Source organism: Myotis davidii, unplaced genomic scaffold (genome assembly GCF_000327345.1).
Source record: "Myotis davidii unplaced genomic scaffold, ASM32734v1 scaffold168, whole genome shotgun sequence".
Taxonomy (NCBI): domain Eukaryota; kingdom Metazoa; phylum Chordata; class Mammalia; order Chiroptera; family Vespertilionidae; genus Myotis; species Myotis davidii.
The window spans coordinates 10,302,508-10,324,487 of NW_006383016.1; the positions used below are offsets into that span (position 1 = coordinate 10,302,508).

The following is a 21,980-nucleotide window of genomic DNA, read 5'->3' on the forward strand; positions in this document are numbered from 1 at the left end:
TCTTCAAACTATAATCTCAGCCTCCAGAATTTCATTTCTGTCTTTCCCATATACTATATTATTTTGTTAATTTGTTGAGAGTGTAGTTTTAATACATAAACTACAGTAAAGCATGCAGCTCACTGTAAATTGTTACACATATGTAAGAGGTGATTATTAGTAGTATTAGCCCAATTTTGTCACCAAATTACTTTGTTGCCCTTGGGCAAGTGTCACACTCTCTCTGCATCTCATTTTTCTTCTATGTGAAAACTTGTTAATGTCCAGGGATTGCATATATTGTAGTGAAAAGAATAAAGAAATAAATGCAGCTTTGGCTGGTGTGGCTCAATTGTCCTGTGAACAGAAAGGTTGCCGATTCAATTCCCAGTCAGGGCACATGACTAAATTGCTGGTTCCATCCCCTGTCAGGGTGGTATAGAAGGCAGCCAATCAGTGTCTCTCTCTCTCTCTCTCTCTCTCTCTCTCTCTCTCCCCTCCCCTCTCTCCCTCTTCCCTTCCCCTTCTCCTCCTCTCCCTCTCTCCCTCAAAATTGATTTAAAATCTTTTAAAAAAGAAATAAGTACAGAGCCTATGAAACAAGGACATATGTCATATGGATATTCTAAGGACAGCAAATAAGAAGTTATAGCAAGAAATAAGAGTATCCTAGAACTATCAGTCAGATGAGATAAGATACTGGAGGGCCAGAATATTTAATAACTGGGGAAGAAAAGAAAATTATATTAAAAACAAGTTTTATGCAATTTGCATATACACATCAAATGCAAAGGGACATAATTTAATTTTTGTGTTTGATATAGCAAAAGTAGCTTTGAGATCCATGTACAAAATTAAGCAGGATATTAATCTTTAACTGATAGTGAAAATTAGGAGTCAGGATACTATAGATAATACATTGTAATAACTCTATGACAGGTAATACTTGTTTACTATCTGGTTTCAATTTTTCTTTTCCTTCTCCCCTTCCTTCCTCCCTTCTTTTTTCTTTTCCCTCCCTCCCTCCCTCCCTCCCTATTCATTTCCTTTTTTCTTTGTTCAGATTTGTAATTTTTTAAAAAGAAATCTCAGTTTTACTGGCTAATGCTATTGTTGCCAGGCTCCAGCCCCGGGGGTCCAGGGGTTCCCAAAGGTGTGGACAGAGTCAAGAAGAATGTTTTACACGGAGACAGCCTTCAGAACTCTCTAGCTCTCTTTAGTCTCCGTGGATCTTCCTGTGCCTGGCTGAGGCCATAGAGAAAGATCCTGAAGCAAACTGAGCCTTTATTTTATAGTCGGAGGTAAATAAGGTAGTGGTTACCAAAGTTACACTGTTCTTGTGAGTTTCAGTTGTTTACACTGTTTGTGAGTTTACCTTGTTTTTGTTCTTGCTCTTGCTGCACTTCCCTCAGCCCATTAGCTTCCCAGATAAGATCTAGGGAGCATTATAAGGTCAAGCCTAATTATGCTTAAGAGGACTGTGCCCTCTAAACTGGGACTTGTTTGTGACTTTGCCAACAGGTCAGTCCTAGGCTTAATCCTGTATCGACTCCCCACAATTGCTAGCCACTTTTTGACTCTTCATACTATACCAAATAAGAACCAGCTCATTGAGAGGGTTTGTGCAAATGAATGTGATGTTTTATTGATACAATGTTCTGCAACAAATATCTGTCAAAATTTCATTGTCCTTCTAATGAAGAAACTGATTATATATATATATATATATTCCTAATGCAATGACTGGGATTAGTTTATACTAGAATTTGAAGCATTTGAAACTTTGTTCCTTTGACATTACTAGAAAAGTCCTCATTCTAGATTAGTGTTACGGTATACATATATTCTTTTTAAAAGTGAAAATAGTCCTTTATAATCATCTCTAAGAGCATAACATCAATAGGTCAGAGGTTATTATACAGGAGAAGAGTCCCCAGGAGGCTCTTGAGGAAACGAAGGACGGAAGGAAGGAAGGAAGGAAGGAAGGAAGGAAGGAAGGAAGGAAGGAAATATTAATGCCTTTAAACTATGTCAAAGTATTGAACAATATTTTGGTTTGAAGCAGCTCTGAATCAATAGCGTAAGGTCAATGTTCTGTTTCATTCAATGGTGCACAATAATCCCCAAAGCCACGCCTCCCTTTTCCCCCGTTGACCTCTCCCTGATTGTTCTCCCACCCCCCCAAGCACATGCCCTAACCCCCCTACTGTCTGTGTCCATGGCTTATGCTTATAAGCATGCATACAAGTCCTTTGGTTGATCTCTCACCCCCATTTACCGCCCCCTCCCACCTTCCCTCTGAGGTTGGATGGTCTGTTCGATGCTTCTGTGTCTCTGGATCTATTTTTGCTCATCAGTTTATGTTCATTATAATCCACAAATGAAAGAAATCATGTGATAATTATCCTTCTCTGACCGGTTTATTTCACTTAGCATAATGCTTGTTTTTCTTCCTGCTTCAGAGCTTTGCAGCCGTTCCTGGTGTGTCTTGCTTTGTCTCCACTTCAGTGGAATAGCAGGACTTTTTATCTGCATCCTCTTGAGCACGTGTTGTTTGTTGATTTGTTGATGATAGCCATTCTGACAAGAGTGAGGTGGTACCGTATAGTCCTTTTGATTTGCATTTCTTGGATGATTAGTGACTTTGAGTATGTTTTCAAAAGTGGTCTATTTAGGTCCTTTGTCCACCTTTTTTTATTGGATTGTTTATCTTCCTTTTGTTAAATTGTATGAGTTTCCTATAAATTTTGGAGCTTAAACTCTTATTGGATATAACATTGGCAAATATGTTCTCCCATGCAGTGGGCTCTCTTGTTGTTTTGCTGTGTAGAAACTTTTTATTTTGATGTAGTACCATTTGTTTATTTTCTCCTTAATTTTCATTGTCCTAGAAGCTGTATCGGTAAAGATATTGCTATGACATATGTCTGACATTTTGCAATGCTTCTTAAACACCTGTTTCGTGTCATCTTATATACATTCCTTTCATTTTATTTACATTGAAAAGGGTTCCCTCCTGTTGCTCTAGTCTCTGTGGGGGTGGAGGTAGAGCTGGATCATGTTAGACTGTGGAAAGTACTTATAAAACAGCACACTGACAATTGCTATTATTAACACAATTGATCACTAAACTCTCATGTCTGCAAAAAAAAAAGGGTCAAGGTTAAACAGACCCAGATTCTCCCAAGCTATCATAAGGATGATATTTTGGTGAAAAGTTTAATGGTAGAGGAAATTTTGAATCTCTTTTAGCACTGCTGCCTTTCAGCTAACATATTCATTTATTTCTTTCAGTAGTGCCATTCGGTGCCTCAGCCTCCAACCACTAAGTTTTGAGCATTGTGGGAAAGGTCTCATTGGCATCACTTTTTGCCATTAAAACACTTCCCATCTGAATGCTGGCTGCCAAAGTATGTGGTCTCCTGTGGAGCAAGAGGATGAGGACATAGATTGCAGTGAGGCTGAACAGTTTGCACTTCCTAACAGTGACACTAGACATCAATCTTTCATCAAGACAGCCCAGAACACAAGAACAAACGAGGCATTATCCAACCAAAAAAAGTGCAATCAAAGCATTTTCCTTGCAAGTTTCTCAAAGATGAAATTTACCGAGGTTGTCATGTTGGTTGTTTAAAGAAACAAATAAAAAGCAATTTATAGTTTATAAGGTATATATTTATGAGGCTGACATTATTTATAGCATAATGCTTGAGAATCATTTAGTTGCAGCTCAAAGAATGTGTGTTTCATGTTTTGCATGTGCATATCAGCTGGCCTTTAAAAGAATGCTAATTTGGTCACAGTTAATCTTCTTCACATGGTCTTCAGCATCAAACGTGACATCATTATAGGAAAACATGTTATGCAACTTTGAACACCAGGAGAATCGTTGATTTTTTTCCCTGTTTTTTGTTTTGTTGTTTGTTTTTGTCATTTGACAAGGTTTCACATAGGTTGATCTCAAGAAACGACCGAATTATTAGGATAAATCTGTTAATATCATTCTTTTGACCTATACTAATTTGTTGTGTTATCTACTAGTAGATTTGTGGCTACCAAATTCACATTGTACTGCAAAGCTCAGAGATAAGGCAAGTTATTGTGGACTCATGGCTGTTAGATTTGTAGAGAAATGTTCAATGTGAGCCTTATATTTTGATCATATTTTTCTTTGTGATCTTTACCTGAAACCAAGTTAATTGATCTCCATTGCATGCACAATAACTTTAAAAATAATAGTTCCTGATACTAATGATATTATAAATTATTTGCAACAACTTATTTTAGGAAATATAGTTAAATACAAAGATACTCTGATAGAGAATTTTTTCCCTAGTAAGATTGATGGTTCTTTATATTTGGCAGATTGAGTCCAGTTCAGAGTACAACCACTCATATTTGGAAAGGCAAAAAAGAGGGAGAGAGGGGGAGTGTTGAAGACTTGATTCACTTCCTTTGGATTTTACAAGCAAATAGGGTTAAACTGCAACAGAACTGCATGGGCAGCCCTATGTATTTTGATCATGTCTTTGTTTTTCACTTTGGAATTTTAAAATGCTTAGGGAGTTTTGTATACCCATATACTTTTTTTTTAATGTTGAAGCTTCTATTAAGAAAAGAAAATGATGTATCACATTTATATTTTCCTGACCTCAAAAATGTATCAGAATATATATCTATGTAAAGATTAATTTTATAATGGGATGAGCTAAATTACGAGCACCTGAGATAACTCTAGTCATGACAGCCTGAAAATCGTGACTAAATCTAAAAACAGCATCCAGGTGAATGGACTCCAAGTTTGATATGCTAATTTCAAGACCAGAGGAACAGCGGTATTTAAAATTTTAGAAAAATGTCCATTAATATGAAAACTACCCCATTATTTTAGAATTTGACTTGTCAAATACAGTTTTTCAGTTTTTTCATGTACTGTTCCTTACGAATTTCTCTAAAATACCAAATCTTTTAAAAAAGAATATGGTATTTTATTATTGACCTTCACTAATAATAATAATAATAATATTTTTCTGTTACCTTTGCCATTTCATATTTTTCTTCAGATTTTTTCATATCTAATTATTCCTTTAGTTACAAAACCAACTTTTAGACCTATTTGCTAGTCTAAGAGAAAACATTATCACAAACTAGTGTGAAGTCATTTTTAACAATTCATTCATTGGGAAATAAAGGGTTTGTCCTGATTATGTGCTAAGCACATCATAATTATCTAAAGAGAGTCAAAGGCATACAAAAAGTTTAAGATTTAGTTCCACTCAGGTCTTCCCTGTTACCTCCCTTGCCTGGGTGGCCAAGATGATGGTGATGCCAGTAAGAAAGAACACCAAGGGTACAGACAGCAAGACAATGAGATTGTTTCAGGGCACAACATGTATAGAATCCTCACAAGGTATTAGAGCCAGAGGTCAACGGAGACCTGTAGATGGGAAGTATTTGGAAGTCATCAACCTTTGGATAATTGGTTGTCAGAGTCACTTCAGTTGATGACATAAAGTAAAAACAATGAGAATGAGGAACAAAGGAAAACAAAAGTTGGTTTCTTTAAGGGGGGTGAGAATAAGGGAAAGTCGGGGAAGTGCACTGGCCTGAATGAAGAAGCAGGACTGGGAGCAAGGGTGTAATAAAGCCCAGAGCAAAGCCTTTCCAGACAGAAGCGGAGGTTAAGTGTTTCAGGAAGTTCAACTAGGATGATATCTAAAAAGAGGTCTTTAGTTTTGGCCAAAAAGAGGCCAATAGTGATTTTGGAAAGAATTAAGTGATTTTAACAATGAGTTTAAGAATGAATGGGAGGTAAGGAAGTAAATAATCTGCTCTTTTAAGACATTTGAGATAAAAACAAATTAAGGAAAGGGAAGGTCAGAGGATCATGTTTGCAAAGTGGAATGCTTGGATCTGACTGAAATAGAAGAAGTTAGTCCATGTAAGGAAAAAAAGAAAAATTAAAAAAGCATTGGTTTTACTAATTCAAATACATGTATTTAGCAAATTAAATAGTGTCACTTGTTTATTAACTATTCAAATGAACCAGTTTTATTTGATAATCATTGGTTAAATAAAGCAAAAATATATGAGTGTCTATTATGCAAAAACACAATGGTAGGTGCTGTGGAAATACAAAGATGGACAAGTTAATCTCTCATTAAGAAGCTAATAAAATAAGCAGGATGCAAAGTAGCAGGGAAATTGTGAGGTTCTCTGCTCAGAGTAATAAGCATTGCATAACTGTGGCTGCGGAGGACTAAATGTGATTTCCTGAAGAAAATGAAATATGCAGTGGTCCTTGAAAAGCGAAAAACATTTTGACAGGTTGTACAAAGACAGGGACCAAAGAAGTGTTGAGGGTGTTCACAAAGCACAGGTAGTAGAAGCTGCATGAGAAAGAGAAAGAGGCAGATACATATTTTCTTTGTGTAACATTCATGTATCATAAACTGTTACTCTTCTGATTTTACTTTAATCATTTAAATATGTAAAAACCGTGCTTAGCTTGCTGGCTGTATAAAGCATGCGGTGGGCTGGATTTGGCCCCTGACGGGCATTTGCTGACCCATGAACTAGCTTGTGAGCCATACAGGGCAGCACATCTGATACACAGACATCATGCAGTGAATATTTTCTGTTTATGCTGAAGCAGGTAGGCTTCAATCTAGGGAAGTGGTAATTGGATAGGAAAGGAAGGATACATAGAAGTGATTGATGGAAGCCCATAGTAGCATCTTGATCGAGATTAAAGGGAGAAAAAAGAGAGTGATCAAAGATACAATAGTCATATTACAAGATGGCGGGGCGGGGGGCGGGGGCGGGGAGACATGAAACATAGTCAAAAGATAATGAATTCTGTTCATAAATAGCATTTGGATTTAAAGGTCATATAGCAAGGGGGTCATAGTCAGGGCACCTATGAAGCAGAACATGAGCTGACCCCTATGAGAATTATGGGGGATATGTTCCTGCATAACCACTCCCATCTCTCAATGCCTAAAGGTCAAAGAATATTACATGAGAATGTTTTCTCCAGTGTTACTAAGACTTCATAGGCATTGGTACCTCTTCTTTCATACATTCAGATTTAAGGTTACCTGGGAGGGAAAGCAGTGCTAACCTATGGCAAAATGACACCATTCACAAAGGATAGACTGACTTACTCCAATGGAGACATTTAGTAATAGTGAATTCAGTAATATTGAATGTTGCTAACATGAAAGCCAGACTCATTTGCTGTGACGCAGTATCATTTAGTTTCAAAACACAAGGGCAAATGGCAAGAGCAAAAGAAAGTCCTTATTATTGGCAAAGAGATCCTGGTAGGTGTTTATGGTTGTTGACAAGGGTAATCTACATCCACGAGGTTAATTAGAGAGAGAATGAAAGCAGATTGCAGCCGCTTTCTAACTAATGGTTTTAGTGCAATTTTGCCCTGTTTCTCTTTTTCGGGACAATCCCTGGTGGTTTTGTTTCCCTGTTCACTTCCTGAGGTTAATTAGAGAGAGAATGAAAACAGATTGCAGCCGCTTTCTAAATAATGGTTTTAGTGCAATTTTGTCCTGTTTCTCTTTTTTGGAAACAAAATCCCTGGTGGTTTTGTTTCCCTGTTCACTTCCTTATGTAGCTCTCTTTTCAAACTTTGGAGGTTATTTGTTCTTGGATTCTGTGACTTGTGGAGACAAATTATAAAAATCATTGTTCTAGACATAATATAGCAGAAGTTCATTGTGTTTCCCTGCAGGCAAGTATGCCACACAGGAGTGTCGTAGGAGTGCTTGACAATCCTAGCTGCCTGTATTGACATAAAGACAGTTATTCTCCCAAGATTTCTGCCCCAAGATTGTGCTAGTAAGATCACTATGAATGCCAAATATGTGTCATTAAATACTCTGGAAGATTTCTTGCTTTTAATCTATTTAAACTCCTTAGAATCTAAATATATTATAAGATCAAATCACTAACTGCACCAAAACCTAAGTATTTCTTTAACTTTTTATAAGAGTTTTATTTATTAGAAATTTTAATGTGACACTATTACAAATGTCCCCAATTCCCCTCTTTACCCATCTCCACCCACCTCCACATCTGCCTCCCTTGGCCTTCACCACAGTATTGTCCGTGTCCATGGGGCATGCATACGTGTCCCTTAGCTAATTCCGTCCAGTCTTTATCCTGTCAACCCCAACCCCCTTTCTTTCTGGCACTCACCAGTCTCTTCATGTATCCATGATTCTTCCATCTTTCCTTCTGCCTTTGCATACTTCAGGGCCTCAGCGTCCTCCACTAAATATTCTGCATGTTGCTTGCAATTAGAGGGGAAAAGAGAGAGTTTGGAAGAGGCACACCAATTCCTTACCTCATCTTTTTAAAAAATATTTTATTGATTTTTTTTTTTTTTACAGAGAGGAAGGGAAAGGGATAGAGAGTTAGAAACATCGATAAGAGAGAAACATCGATCAGCTGCCTCCTGCCGACCCCTGTAAATCTTTATTACAGTAAAATTTTGTTAAATATAATTTTAATTCCTAGACTTAAACGGGATTTAAAATAGAATAAAACTGACATAAATATGGATATATCAAAATTCTGAAATTTTAAAATATTTTTAATTTTTGCATGCAAATGTGGTAGGTAGTAATAACATTCTTATATAGTTTTAATTTTAGTATTTGTCCAAATAACTCAATAATAAGCATTATATTACTTCTTGTTTTTGCATTGTATAGAAACAGGTTTTGATTGAAAAGATTATAAATTTTTTTAAAATATATTTTATTGATTTTTTACAGAGAGGAAAGGAGAGGGATAGACAGTTAGAAACATCAATGAGAGAGAAACATTGATCAGCTGCCTCCTGCACACTCCCCACTGGGGATGTGCCTGCAACCAAGGTACATGCCCTTGACCAGCATCGAACCTGGGACCCCCTGAGCCTGTAGGCCGATGCTCTATCCACTGATCCAAACCGGTTAGGGCAGATTATAAATTTTTATAGATTTTTTTGTATCATACTGAAAAGCTGTACCTTCTTTTATTTATTGGTTTAAATTTTGAAAGAATATAAATATGTAAATGGAGAATACTCATTTTAAAAATCTGCAGACCAGAATTTAAAAGCTTTTTAAAATGTAAATAAAAAATGTATTAAAGTTGTGATTACTGGAAAGAGTAGAGTGACAGTTTAGTATTTGTGACAATTTTAGAGCCACCATTTCTTACCTCCCCTAGAGAGGTGATTTAATATCTGCATGTTGCCAAACATACAGTTAAAAAGTGGAAATTTGGGGAGGGGGGAGGATGGTTGGGGAACAGGGTGAAAAAGGTGAGGGGATTGAGAAGTACAATTTTGTAGTTACAAAATAGTCCTGGGGCTGTAAAGAGCAGCAAAGGAAATATACTCAATGATACTGTAGTAACTATGTATTGTGCCAGGTGGGTACTGGGAATATCGGGGAACAATTGTCTAACCACTGTGCTGTACACCTGAAACTAATACGAAATAATATTGAACGTAAACTGTAATTTTAAAAAATTGATTTTAAAAAAGTTTAGTGAACATTTTGGTTAATCCTTCAGACGGCTGGTTTCCATGATGCTGAACATCTGGATATGTAGTGTGTTGAACAAAAATATGAACATCCAGCCACCTTATCGATTTTGTTCTCACTGAATCAACATTTTTAGATATATTTAGTAATTTGTGTTTTGGTATTAAGTGGACAAAGAACAGATTAGAAAAATATAACAATTCATTGCATAAATTAGCATATCAATTTATCATCACACTTCTATATGCTTCTATAGGAAGTGAATAAAATTGTGATGAAAGAATTGATGACATTGCTAATTTATTCTAAGAGTAGAGAGTAGGAAAATAATTGAGACTATATTCAATGTTATTCACATTCTCCAGTTAGAGATTATAAAGTTCGATAATTTGAGTATGTTACTTATTCTTTGTTTGCTTAACTCAACTTATTGACATCATTTATCAATCATACTCATCTGTTAGAAAAAGAAGGAACAAACTTTTAAAGGATTTACATATATAGTATCTTTTAATTCAAAGTGACAATTGTTTTCAATCAAAAGTTGAACAGTCCAGTCCAGTGTTTTTACAGTGTTGGATTTCTTGTAAAAGGCAATAAGGCAGTTGTTCCAATTCAAGAGGTTTAGCACCATCATTTAATAGGGTGTGTTGAGCTCCTTAATGTCTTTTACTTATTGGAAATTACCAAATATGTGCCATCTGAGAATACTTGGACCCAGTCACCTCTATTTCTAAAGGAGAAAATGTTCAGTTATGAAATAAATTAGTCATGGAGATGTAATGTGAAGCACAGGGAATATAGTCAATAATATTGTAATAACTTTGTATGGTGACAGATGGTAACTAGACTTATTGTGGGGAACATTTTCATATATATATATATATATGGAGTTACTGTGTATACCTAAAATTATAGGATATTGTATGTAAATTACAAATTAATAAAAAATATGCAACGGGGTAATAAATGCATCAAAAATCACTGCTGAGGGAGAGAGAATAGAAATCTTTCTCTCCTTTAATGAGACTTTTTCCTTTCCCCTTTTAATTTCATTTTTATTATTTCTAAAATTAAAATTTTGAACTAAAAGATTCTGCAGTTCTCATGTTCCACAGTCACAACACAATTTGCTAAATGTTGCATAGAGTGTTGCTAACATGCCTATCTTGGTGCCAAGCACCACTAACATTTTGCAAATATGCCTGTAACATTTTTTCCTTTGTAACTTGAGGAATTTCCAAATTCCGAATGCCTCAAAACCTCCTGGCCTATTCACTATTGAAAATTAAATAGCTATCTTATAGCTTTAAAAGTTCCTTGTAGACCTGTGTTTATGTCTCAGATTAATTTAAAGAGTTATTTCTCTCCATTCTATAGCTGACAAGACATGAAAAGAGAGACTTAATGTAGATATACTTTAGATGTATAATATCTATAGACTCTTTGTTTCTAGACCCTTCCAAATTTCTCATTCTGAAAAATTTCTACAAAATTGTTCCTGTACTTTGTTATATATACTAAAAATATTTTTTCACAAAACTCTCAAGTATTTAAGCTAGATTTACATCAAAATTAAAACTTTCGTTCTTCAAAAGATAGTGTTAAAATATGAAAAGTCAAACTGCAAACTAGGAGAAAATGCTTGCAAATCACACACCTAGTAAAGGACTTGTATGCAGAATATATAAAGACTTCTCAAAACTCAATAGTAAATAACCCAGTTAAAGTGTGGGTACAGATTTTCAATAGGCAGTTCAAAAAAGACTTATAACCTTTAATTTTCATTGCTATAATAGCTGGGGATGAAACTAAATCAGTGACATTAGTACTGAGACTAAGGTTGAGGGGAATTGACCAGTGTATTAGTTACCCACTGCATGGTAACATGGCTTCTCTCAGCGTTTCTGTGGGTCAGAAATCTGGGTACAGTTTACGTGAGTGCCGAGTACTTCTGGTTCTAGGTCTCTTATGAGGTTATCGGTAAGCAGTTAAGCTGTCTGCTGACTGCAGTGTTATCTGAAGGCTCACCTGGGGAGGATCTATGTCCAAATTCACTTACATAGTTGTTGGCAGCATTCAGTTCCTTGTGGAATTTGGACTAAGGAGTTTAGTTTCCTGCTAACTGGTTAGTTTGGGGCACTCATAGTTCCCTGACCTATGTGCTTCTTCAAAAGGCAGCTCAGATGACAACTGACTTTCCTCAGACAGAGTTTGTGAGCATGTAAGAGGAAGCACCTAAGACATCTGACACTGTCTTTTTATAACTGAATACCAAGAGTGTCATCCCATTGGCTTTGCCAAAATCATATTCACTAGACTGTGAATCATTAAATCCAGGTCACACTCAAGAGGAGGGATTAAACAAGAGGATGAATACCAGTAGACAGGAATTATTGGGGACAGTTTTAGAGGCTGCCACCCATAGGCAGCCCTCTGGACCTCAGTGATTCATATTTCTCCCACATTCAAAACATATTCACCTCTTCCTAGGTCCTCAGACTTTTATCCCATTACAATTGTCAATTCAAAGTCCAGAATCTTATCTTGATCAGTTTTGTATACTAATTCTGACAGTAATTATACAGTTGTACTTGCTTGGTAAAAATGCATAGAACTGAATACCACAAGGGAAGGATTTCATTGTATGTAAGTTAAAGCTTAATTTTTAAAAACTAGAAAAAAGTCAAGAATATAACACACATGAAAACACATAATACATTAAATTTTGGCCAAACAAATTGAACGATTGGCCAATGTATTAATAAAATACATTTTTATAAATCTACATTTTGGCAATGGAAAGCAGTAAAATTATTTCTAATTATATTATTAAAAAGCCATAATAATATACCATATGTTTGTATAATAATAATTTGCTTGTAGGAAAAGAAAATTGTTATTAACTACAACTTATATTCTTTTATAGAAAGTATATTGCAATAATACGTTTCAGTTTACTATTTGTGTTTTTTGTCTGTTTTTTTCTTTAGAACAGACAGTTACTTCATCAAATCAAGAATTAGGAAAGGTGAACATATTTACAAATGCACTATCAACTTTTTCTGATATTATTTCTAAAAGAACTATTATAATAACTTACAATAAGTTACATTTCATAAAAATTTTTATTTACTTCAAGAAAGCTGAATATAGTCTGTGAAAAAAAAATCCCATATTCTTGCTTTTCCCCAGTTCTGCAAAGTGACAGAGGTAAGGCAATAAGATCCAGTTACTGTACCCTGTTTATACAGCTGTACTTCATTGAATGAAGGCTTGTGTTACACACAGTTTGTGATAGGAAGTAAATGCTTTTAAAACAACTAAAGAGACAGGTCTTTGACCTCCACCTTTGTGGATTCTTTGTTCGGCCATTTAGCTTCTGTGGAGGTTATCAGGAAGTAGTTTCAATATATCTTATCACCCTCTAATTTAACCTCAGTTGGTTAGTTTGTCCCATTGTGAATTCATACCATGGATGCATAATGATGACTTTTTTAAAAAACAAATCCTGAAAGTTCCAAAAAAAGTGGACAGTGATTTTATTTGTGATGAATTTTGTAAGTCACGGGTTCTGAAATAATGGGTGTGTTCTAAAAAGAAAATACTGTTTAGATTGCTTCAGGGACTCAATCTCTAAGAAGTATTAAAAGATTTAGGACATTCATCAAATATATTACCTCTTAATAAATTTCCACATAACATCTAAAGTTATCAAGTGCCACAGGTTTCTTTGTGTATCTCTTATCTGTAGCTAGATAGCCTAGTTAATAAAGCAGAGATTTAGGTTCTAGGTTATTTCAAGAATTATGCCTGGGAAGTAAGGGGTCATTATGGTGAAATAGTTCTTATTTCTATAAGAAGAATTTTTTAATTGCTTGGGTAAAAATACAGGATCATATATGATAAAAAAAATGTCAACCAATCAGGATCTAAGTTACATATACTAGTAGATAGATGGTTTACAAATATACTTGCAAATACATGACTTTAATAGAAATGACTTTTGATAGAGATATTGATTCATAATTCTGTTCACAATGTTCTCATTCTCACAGAAATAAGTTCTTCTTATATCTCTGAGCTATCATTTGTTTACCAAAACTCTTTTGCAAATTTTGTTAGGTAACTCCTTTTCAGGTTCTCCAGAGAGCTTTCATTTCCTAGACAAATGGCTAAGAAATCCACCCAGATTAAATATATAGGGTGCCCCCCAGAAAATGTATACACACACTGAAAAATTATAAAGGCAGTGTTTATTCAAATACATTTCATTTTCAAAATTGAGCTGCCATCTGTTATATATTTCTTGGAACACAGTGTATGTATGTATATATAATATGTGTTTATATAATATATGTTTTACATATAATATGTAATGTATTACATGTGTAATATATACAAATATATATGTAATTATTAATATATAACATGCAATATATACTATATGTGGTATAGTATTTATATCACATATATACTAGTACTATATGTAATATAGCATATATGTAACATATACATATATAATATAGGTATATATGATATAGATATATTTTTTATAAAAACCTGTAACAAATTATTCTGTCATATGCCATGAATTACAACTATTAGTATATGGCAATTGCAAAGAATATTAACCCCAAATTTTCACTCACGTTCACTGTTCAGATTCTTCTGATTCAGTGGGCAAAACTCATCCACTTGGTGACCTCTTAATGTATTAACTTATTTAAATTCATGACAACTTTAAGATACGAATATCACTACAACTCTCATTTTTAAATGATGGAACCGAATCCATAGTTTAGTCACAAAACTAATAAAAGGAGGAGTAGAATTTGAACTCATTTACCTGGCTGCAGGATCCCAAAGATTTAATTTCTAAGCAATACTGACAGATATACAATGATCATATCACATGGTTAATTCTACCTCCTGTATTTGTAGCAAAGAACTAAATATAAGTTAGTTTAGCTAAGAACATAATTTAAAATATTGAATATAATATTATGGGGAATTTTAATCTAATTTTGGTAGACAGTGAAAAATATGGACAGAATAAAAAGTGTGGCCTTATTCTCGTCTGCTTAGGAGGTCATTGTATAGTGGCATGTTTATTGTAAAAAGAAATCAACTATCTGTTTTGTGTATATATGAATTTCAATGCAGTAAGGGGTTAATTAGTATAATACTTGTTGAAAATTACAACTTATGTTTCCTTTTTTATTATGAGCATAAAGCAATTATGAGGGACAATTTTAGAAATGGCATAGAGTTTTGGTAAAGCATAAAAAAACCCATGTAACTATTAGCTAATATACAGTATTTCTGTAAATAAAAACGAAACCTTAAATCCGAGGAACAAATATTATTTTGCTTTGCCTCTTATTTCAATAGACAGACTTTGAAATTTCTTAAAATGCCATCAGGAAATAATATTATGTAATATTTCATTCCAAAATATATGCAGCAGTTTCTCCCATCAGAGTATTCTTCTTTAATTAGAAATATGTTATCACATACTGAAAAATCATCACTATTCATTGACTATATTATTATAACATTACCAGTTAGTTTTTATGATCTGTCATATTGTAATATGTTAGCAAAGTGTAAATTTTGGAAGTCATTTCAGTTTGCTAGAGGCATTTAATTATATCATATACACTATACATGTTTATTGGCTATGTTTCAATTTTTTACTTATTTGTAATTTATACCCTCCCTGCTTCCAATAGTGATTTGAGGCAGCTTATTTTAATTATAATTATATTGGCTAGCTTTTTCAGAGATGTTCCAGATTTTCTTCCTCACTCAACAGAGCAGCATACATAACTGAAAATGGAAGTTGCTTTGTTCTTATTCTCATGGCTCATTTCAAATTATGTTTTGCAGAGGTTAATATTATGTGGGCTGCACACCAAACACACCACAGTTCTGAAGACTATAACTTATCCACAGCCCTGAGACAATCTTCCTTCCAAATATATACTTCCTGGGTAAGTTGTATGAAATTGAATAAATGTGATAATATAATTCATTTTTAAAACATCTCAGCTGTTTCTATTTCCTCTGAGTAAACTAATAAGGTGTTTTTGCTAAAATCCTTCTTTCTCCCCTCTAAGTACAGACACTAAAATGAAGCAAGTGGTGCTTTCCAATGACAGTCTTTTATTTAACTGATAAAACTCACCCTGGGAGCAAGGTGAGAAAGTGGCTATTTTTTATTTACTATTAAATAAGGGAAGTGCTGCATCGACAATGTATCTCAATTCAAATATATACAAAAAATTTATTACAAACTTTTAAAAGTGTTTTTTAAAAAATGAGTTCCCATTTCTGAATGTCCCAGGGAAATCTACTTAAACCCTTTGCTTTTTATCTACTTATTAGAGCAGTTAGTATCATGCTCAACAAAAAGTTTGGCTCTATAATATTTTCACACAGCAAAATAATAACACTAATGAATACCACAAACAGCCCCTCGTTCGAAGGTTCTTCTGATTCACTGGGCAGAACTCATCCACTTGGTGACCTCTTGATGTATTAACTTATTTAAATTCATGACAACTTTAAGATACGAATATCACTACAACTCTCATTTTTAAATGATGGAACCGAATCCATAGTGTAGTCACAAAACTAATAAAAGGAGGAGTAGAATTTGAACTCATTTACCTGGCTGCAGGATCCCAGATCTTAACCTGTATACTACATCCTCTTCCACATGCCTCTGTATTGTCTTTCACTTATGTTATCTCATTGGATCCTCACAAATAGGCCCATGCCATGCTAGATCAAATGTTACTAATGTCAGGGAATCAAATATCAGTGAGGTTAATTCCAGAGCTAGTAAGTGTTAGAGTCCCATGTGTTAAACCAGATGCCCAAATAGATAGAAAAATATACTTATTGGCATGTCTTCTTACTCAAACATCAGAATAGGCAAAACAAATCTGTAAGGCAGGATGGTACTAATAGGTTTGCTGAAATGGATATTAAAAGTAATCCTCACCACCACTCCCAATTCCACATACTTGCGTTATAGCTTGTATTAATTTCCTAGGGCTGCCATAACAAAGTACCATACACTGGGCTGCTTACATCAGAAATGTATTGTCTCACAGTTCTGAAGGCCAGAAGTCTGAAATCAAAGTATGGGCATGGCCATGGTCCCTCTGAACTCTCTAGGGAAGTTGCTGGTCTAGTCCCCTTTCCTAGGTTCTGAGAGTTCCTTGGCCTTGGGGAGCATAACCCCAGTCTTCACATGGCCATCTCCTTGTGTCTGTGTCCATATTTCTATTGATTTTATAAGGAACCCACCCTACTCCATTAATATCTCATAACTAATTATATCCACAATGACTATTTCCAAATAAGGTCCCATTCTGAGGTATTATAAAATATGATTTTGAAGTATTAAGGGATATGGATTTCAACACATGAATTTTGGGGGCACATAATGTAATCCATAACACAACTCTAAGCAGGTGTGTAAAAGAAGGATTATATAGACTAGAGGCCTGATGCACAAAATTCGTGCAAGAGGTGCGGCCCCTGCCATTGCTGTGGCTGCCTCGGCCCCCACCACTGTGGCTTCATCCAGCAGGACGTTTGGAAGGATGTCTGGTCTAATTAGCCTATTATGCTTTTATTATTATAGATACATACTAGTTTACATACTAGTATTTTTACCATATCCTATAGCTTGTGCTGAAAACTCTGGATGATTGAAAGTGGAAGAAAATTCTACCTATTTCATTGCTGCATAGCTCAAGACTGGTCTAGGGGTCCAATGAATGGTGCAAAGAACAGGCCCCTGATGGAAAGAAGGGATACTGCACACCCCTCCTTCTTAAGAAATAGTGGTATTAATACAAAGTTTTATTATCCTGTACAAAATAGGCTGAATATCACACTGATTAAAATAATAATCTCAAAAAACTTTATTCTCTCCTAATTTATGTATTTCTCTTTGCATAAGGATAATAATCAGAACTCTGATACCTGCATTTGGGGGAAGAATGCCTCCATGAGAGGATGCAACTGTATTTCATGTTGCTCCTTGGTGAATTAATCATTTGAGGAATCATCAGAGGAAAATTTTTATCAGAGCATAATAGATTTATTTTAGAACTGAGAGAAATCTTGGAAAAACTATTTTTAAATCATCCATTTTGAAAGCTACCAAAGAATCTCAGGAACTCGCTACAGCATGCAGTGTTGAACATTGCTGTTTGGAACTTGAGTTCAGACATCTCAGTCCAGTATATGGTCATCTTTATCCTGGTTTCACTGTATCTTCTGCCCCATTAAGTCAATGCATCCAAAGTTACAGATTGGAGAAAATGTAAGTGAAATGCAGGTTCACACCTATTTATTGCAGGAATAAATTTCCTTTGCAACCTCATATCACGTGATCAAGGGCACAGAAAAATACCATGCTGGTTAAGAAAATGAACATTGGGAATGCATTACAAGCTGCTAATTTTTTTTGGGTGAGGGTGGGGGTGGGTTCTGAGGACTTGTAGTTCAGGAAATGAAGGTCTGTATTGTAAATCAGCATGGATTCTTTTCTAGTATTTGTAGGTCCGTTTGAAGATAACATAGATGGTTTAAGGGTCTGTGAAAATTAATAGTCTGTAATGGGCCTTTCTGGACATTAAAGTCAAAGAGCATTAATCAGGTATCTATTTTCTGTGACTCTTTTATAAGATTCTTTCATCCAATACTGCTACATAAGGCATGTAATTTGGTAGTTACTAAGGTAACAGTGTATTTTAGAACAAATAAATGGGTCATGTCATTGAAGATAAAATTGATTTATGAAATGAAAAGCAAAATTAAGCTTCAGAGGGCTTTTCTTTGACAGTACTATGAAAATTAGGGTGGCAGGTCTGTCATTTAAAGTAATGAAAGATACAAATTCAATTTTTAAAAATTTCTGACAATACTTTTTGCATTTTTAGCCAGTTTTAATCTTAGATTTAATATTACTCATCCAAAAAGAGCTGCACCTTTAAGTGAGTATCATTTTAAGTGAGGCTTATTTATTGGTTTTGCATGCTACTTCAGTCTTTCATTACACATCTTAATTAATATAATGCCTTAAACATGATAGTCTCTCCACTTTGCAAATAATAAAATACGTCTAGACCCATGGATATTGTGTACTATATAACAGTGCAGGGATTAACATTTTGTTTTCTGCCAACTTTATAATAAAATACCTGAATGGTGCAATTGTATATTGAAAACATAGCTACAGAAGTGCTGGAAAAATAAAAGAATGGGGAATGTCAAAGGAATACAGACGCCAACTTGAAAGAGCTCCCCTGGTCCCAATATGGAACAGTTTGAAAAACAAAATATATAATGTACTGTGGAGTTACAAACCAAAGTATAAATGTCTGTGAAATTTTGTCCATAATGATATAGATAAACTAGAGGCCCAGTGCACGAAATTTGTGCACTCGGGGGGGGAGGTAGGGTGGGGTGGTCCCTTAGACTGGCCTGCACCCTCTCACAGTCTGTGAGCCCTCAGGGGATGAGGGCTTCTGGCTGAGCTGCACTCCAGAGTGCACTGACCACCAGGGGCAGACGCTCAACGTAGGAGCTGCCCCCTGGTGGTCAGTGCATGTCATAGCGACCAGTGGTTCTGCCCTTCGATCAATTTGCATATTAGGCTTTTATTATATAGGATGATTGACTAAATAAATAAATGGGAACAAATAAATAGGAGACAAATTCCCTTAAAGAATTATAAATAATATATGTAGATTGGTCCCAGTCTAGGAAGTGGAGCTTAATGCCTCCCTAGCCCTGACTTTTGAGTGTGGCCTGTGTTTAGTAAGTCTTTTAGTAAGAAGGAGTATGGAAAAGGGGACAGAGGGTCGGGTGGAGAAACTTGGCAAACACAATCTCAGATCAAAGTAACATCCTGGGAAATGTCTTGGTAGCATTTACCCTTTGATAAAATGTAATAAAAAGCTTGTTTTGATAGCATATACCATTTGACATACTATGGGAATGGCCTTTTACCTCTGTGGTTTTCATCATCAAAGCCCTAACCCTCTAACCCCAATCAAACCAAAGAAAAGTGTCAAACCCAATTGAGGGACATTCTAAAAAATACCTAATCAGTTCTCCTCAAAAGTATAAAGGTCAGAAAATCGAGGATTATCTGAGAAACTGTCACAGATCAGAAGAGGCTATCCTATCTAATAAAGAGGGAATATGCTAATTGACCATCACATCATCACAAAGATGGTGGTGCCCACAGCCAATAAGGAGGGAATATGCTAATTGACTGCCCGCCCTCAAAGATGGCGGCACCCACAGCCACAAGATGGTGGCACCCAGTCCCCTCAGCCCCACCACGGAGGCAGGCGTGTGGCAAGGCCAGGCTCTCCCCCAGTCCCCTCAGCCCCCAAGCTGCCCAGGGTCAGCCCGAGGTGCAGGCAAGCCTCAGATGGCAGCTGCCCAGCCACCGATGACCGCCCAAGGCTTAGATAACCAGGACCAGCCGAGGTTTGTGCTGCCTGCATGGCAACAGCAGAGGTGTGATTGGGGCATCACCTTCCCCTGATTGATGGGTCACCTTCATCCCTGAGGGCTCCTGGACTGTGAGAGGGGGCAGGCCAGGCTGAGGGACTCCCCTCCATTGCATGAATTTTCATGTACCTGGCCTCTAGTAAGATATAAAGATTTAATGTATATTGCACCCTGGAAGAAATCCTAAAACAGAAGAACATTAGAAAAACAAACAAACCAACAACTAATGAAATCTAAATAAGATGTGGAGTTTAGTGGCATTTAGTTAAGAGTAATGTACCAATATTGGTCTATTAGTCTGTACATCACAATACCTTGATACTTCATTGTACTTCCTGTTATTATTGCCTGGAGAATTATTTTCCCTTTATTTCTGTTATATCCTTCAATATTCAATCCATTCGTCTCTTACAGATGCCTTTCTAACTTTGCCCAGGTTGCTTTTTGTTTGTTTATTCCATAAGACGCTTACATATCTCAATTATAGTACCAATTACTGTACATCGCATGAATACATGAAATAAAAGGTTTATAGTTGCCAAAAAGCAATTTTTCAAAGGAAATATTTTGCTAAGCTAAGTAAGACCAATGTGAAACTGATAATGGCACAATGTATAAAATAATTCAAAGCTGTCATTCATTTAAATATTTTTCATTTAATAGAAATTTAGAGCATAGGTAAGATACTTACATTAAAGTTAGTATATTTTAACATACTTGTGATACATGAAGCTATTGAATAGGAAATAGTAAACTACATTTAATGAGCTGAGTATTCTCTTAAAAGCATAGGAATTTGATGATAAATGCATTAGTTTAAATAACTAACTTTTAAGTAAGTAAATTTTAAATGTAATTTTTTAGCTCTGTAATATCTCTCAATCATTAAAATAGTTTTTTTGCTAGGTTGGAATTATAAAATATGTTTATATTATATTAACAATGTAACAAGAAGTAAATTTTAATTGCCATCAGAGGAAAGAAATATAGTTTTAATATCAATTAGTGTAAACCTTTATTAAAACCTTTATTACTATAAATTAGAGAATATATAAGTATATAATATTATTTTTGAGGATAATTTAAAAAATATATTAATTACATCTTACCTAATAATAGACAAACATGTAAATTGACTATCCCTCCACTATGCTCACCAGCCAATCAGGAGAGTATGCAAATTAACCCAACCAGGATGGCGGTTAATTTGCATATGTAGGCCAAAACAGCAGAGCAACAACTGAAGGCTCCAGCCAGAGCAAAGGCCTACATCCCGGGTGCCTGAGGAAAACCGGTGCCAGCAGCCAGGGGGAGGGAAGGCCTATTGCATGAATCTCTTCATGCAATGGGCCTCTAGTTTAGAAATAGCAGCAAAATGCTGACACGCCGAGCTCAAAAGGTTCCCCATCACTGTCCTAGACTGAGCCTTCAGGATAAACCCCCAATGGCTGGACCGTGGGGTTCCTGAGAAGCTGGGTCCTGCTCTATGAAAAAAAAAAAAAAAACATGTGAGGATCCAGGCCAGTTGGCTTGTGGTGTCTGATTGTCAAGGCCTGGGCTCCAAGAACCTCTGTGTGAAGTGAACACTGAAGCAGCCTTCATGACCTTGTTTGGCTTAGAGGACATGGACTTCATGATCTTATGGTTTCCTACCTTCAAATACATATTCAGATACTGACAAGGACAAATAAGGAACAGAAATATGTTGGACTAAAGACCATTCTTTTCCCAATCTTTCTAGACTTGATTATTCTGTGATCAGTGTTTCTCAACCTTCCTAATGCCTCGACCCTTTAATACAGTTTCTCATGTTGTGGTGACCCCCAACCATAAAATTATTTTTGTTGCTACTTCATAACTGTAATTTTGCTACTGTTATAAATCGTTATGTAAATA

At 35.5% G+C, this 21,980-nt stretch overlaps 1 protein-coding gene across 1 annotated transcript in view; it reads left to right on the forward strand.

Annotated features, from left to right (window-relative positions):
- AGMO (alkylglycerol monooxygenase) overlaps positions 1-21,980 on the forward strand; it is a 271,313-nt gene that overhangs the window by 83,018 nt on the left and 166,315 nt on the right. The window contains exon 4 of the mRNA XM_006779052.1: positions 15,426-15,529. Within this exon, the coding sequence (XP_006779115.1) occupies positions 15,426-15,529 (104 nt within the window). The remainder of the gene's footprint in view (positions 1-15,425; positions 15,530-21,980) is intronic.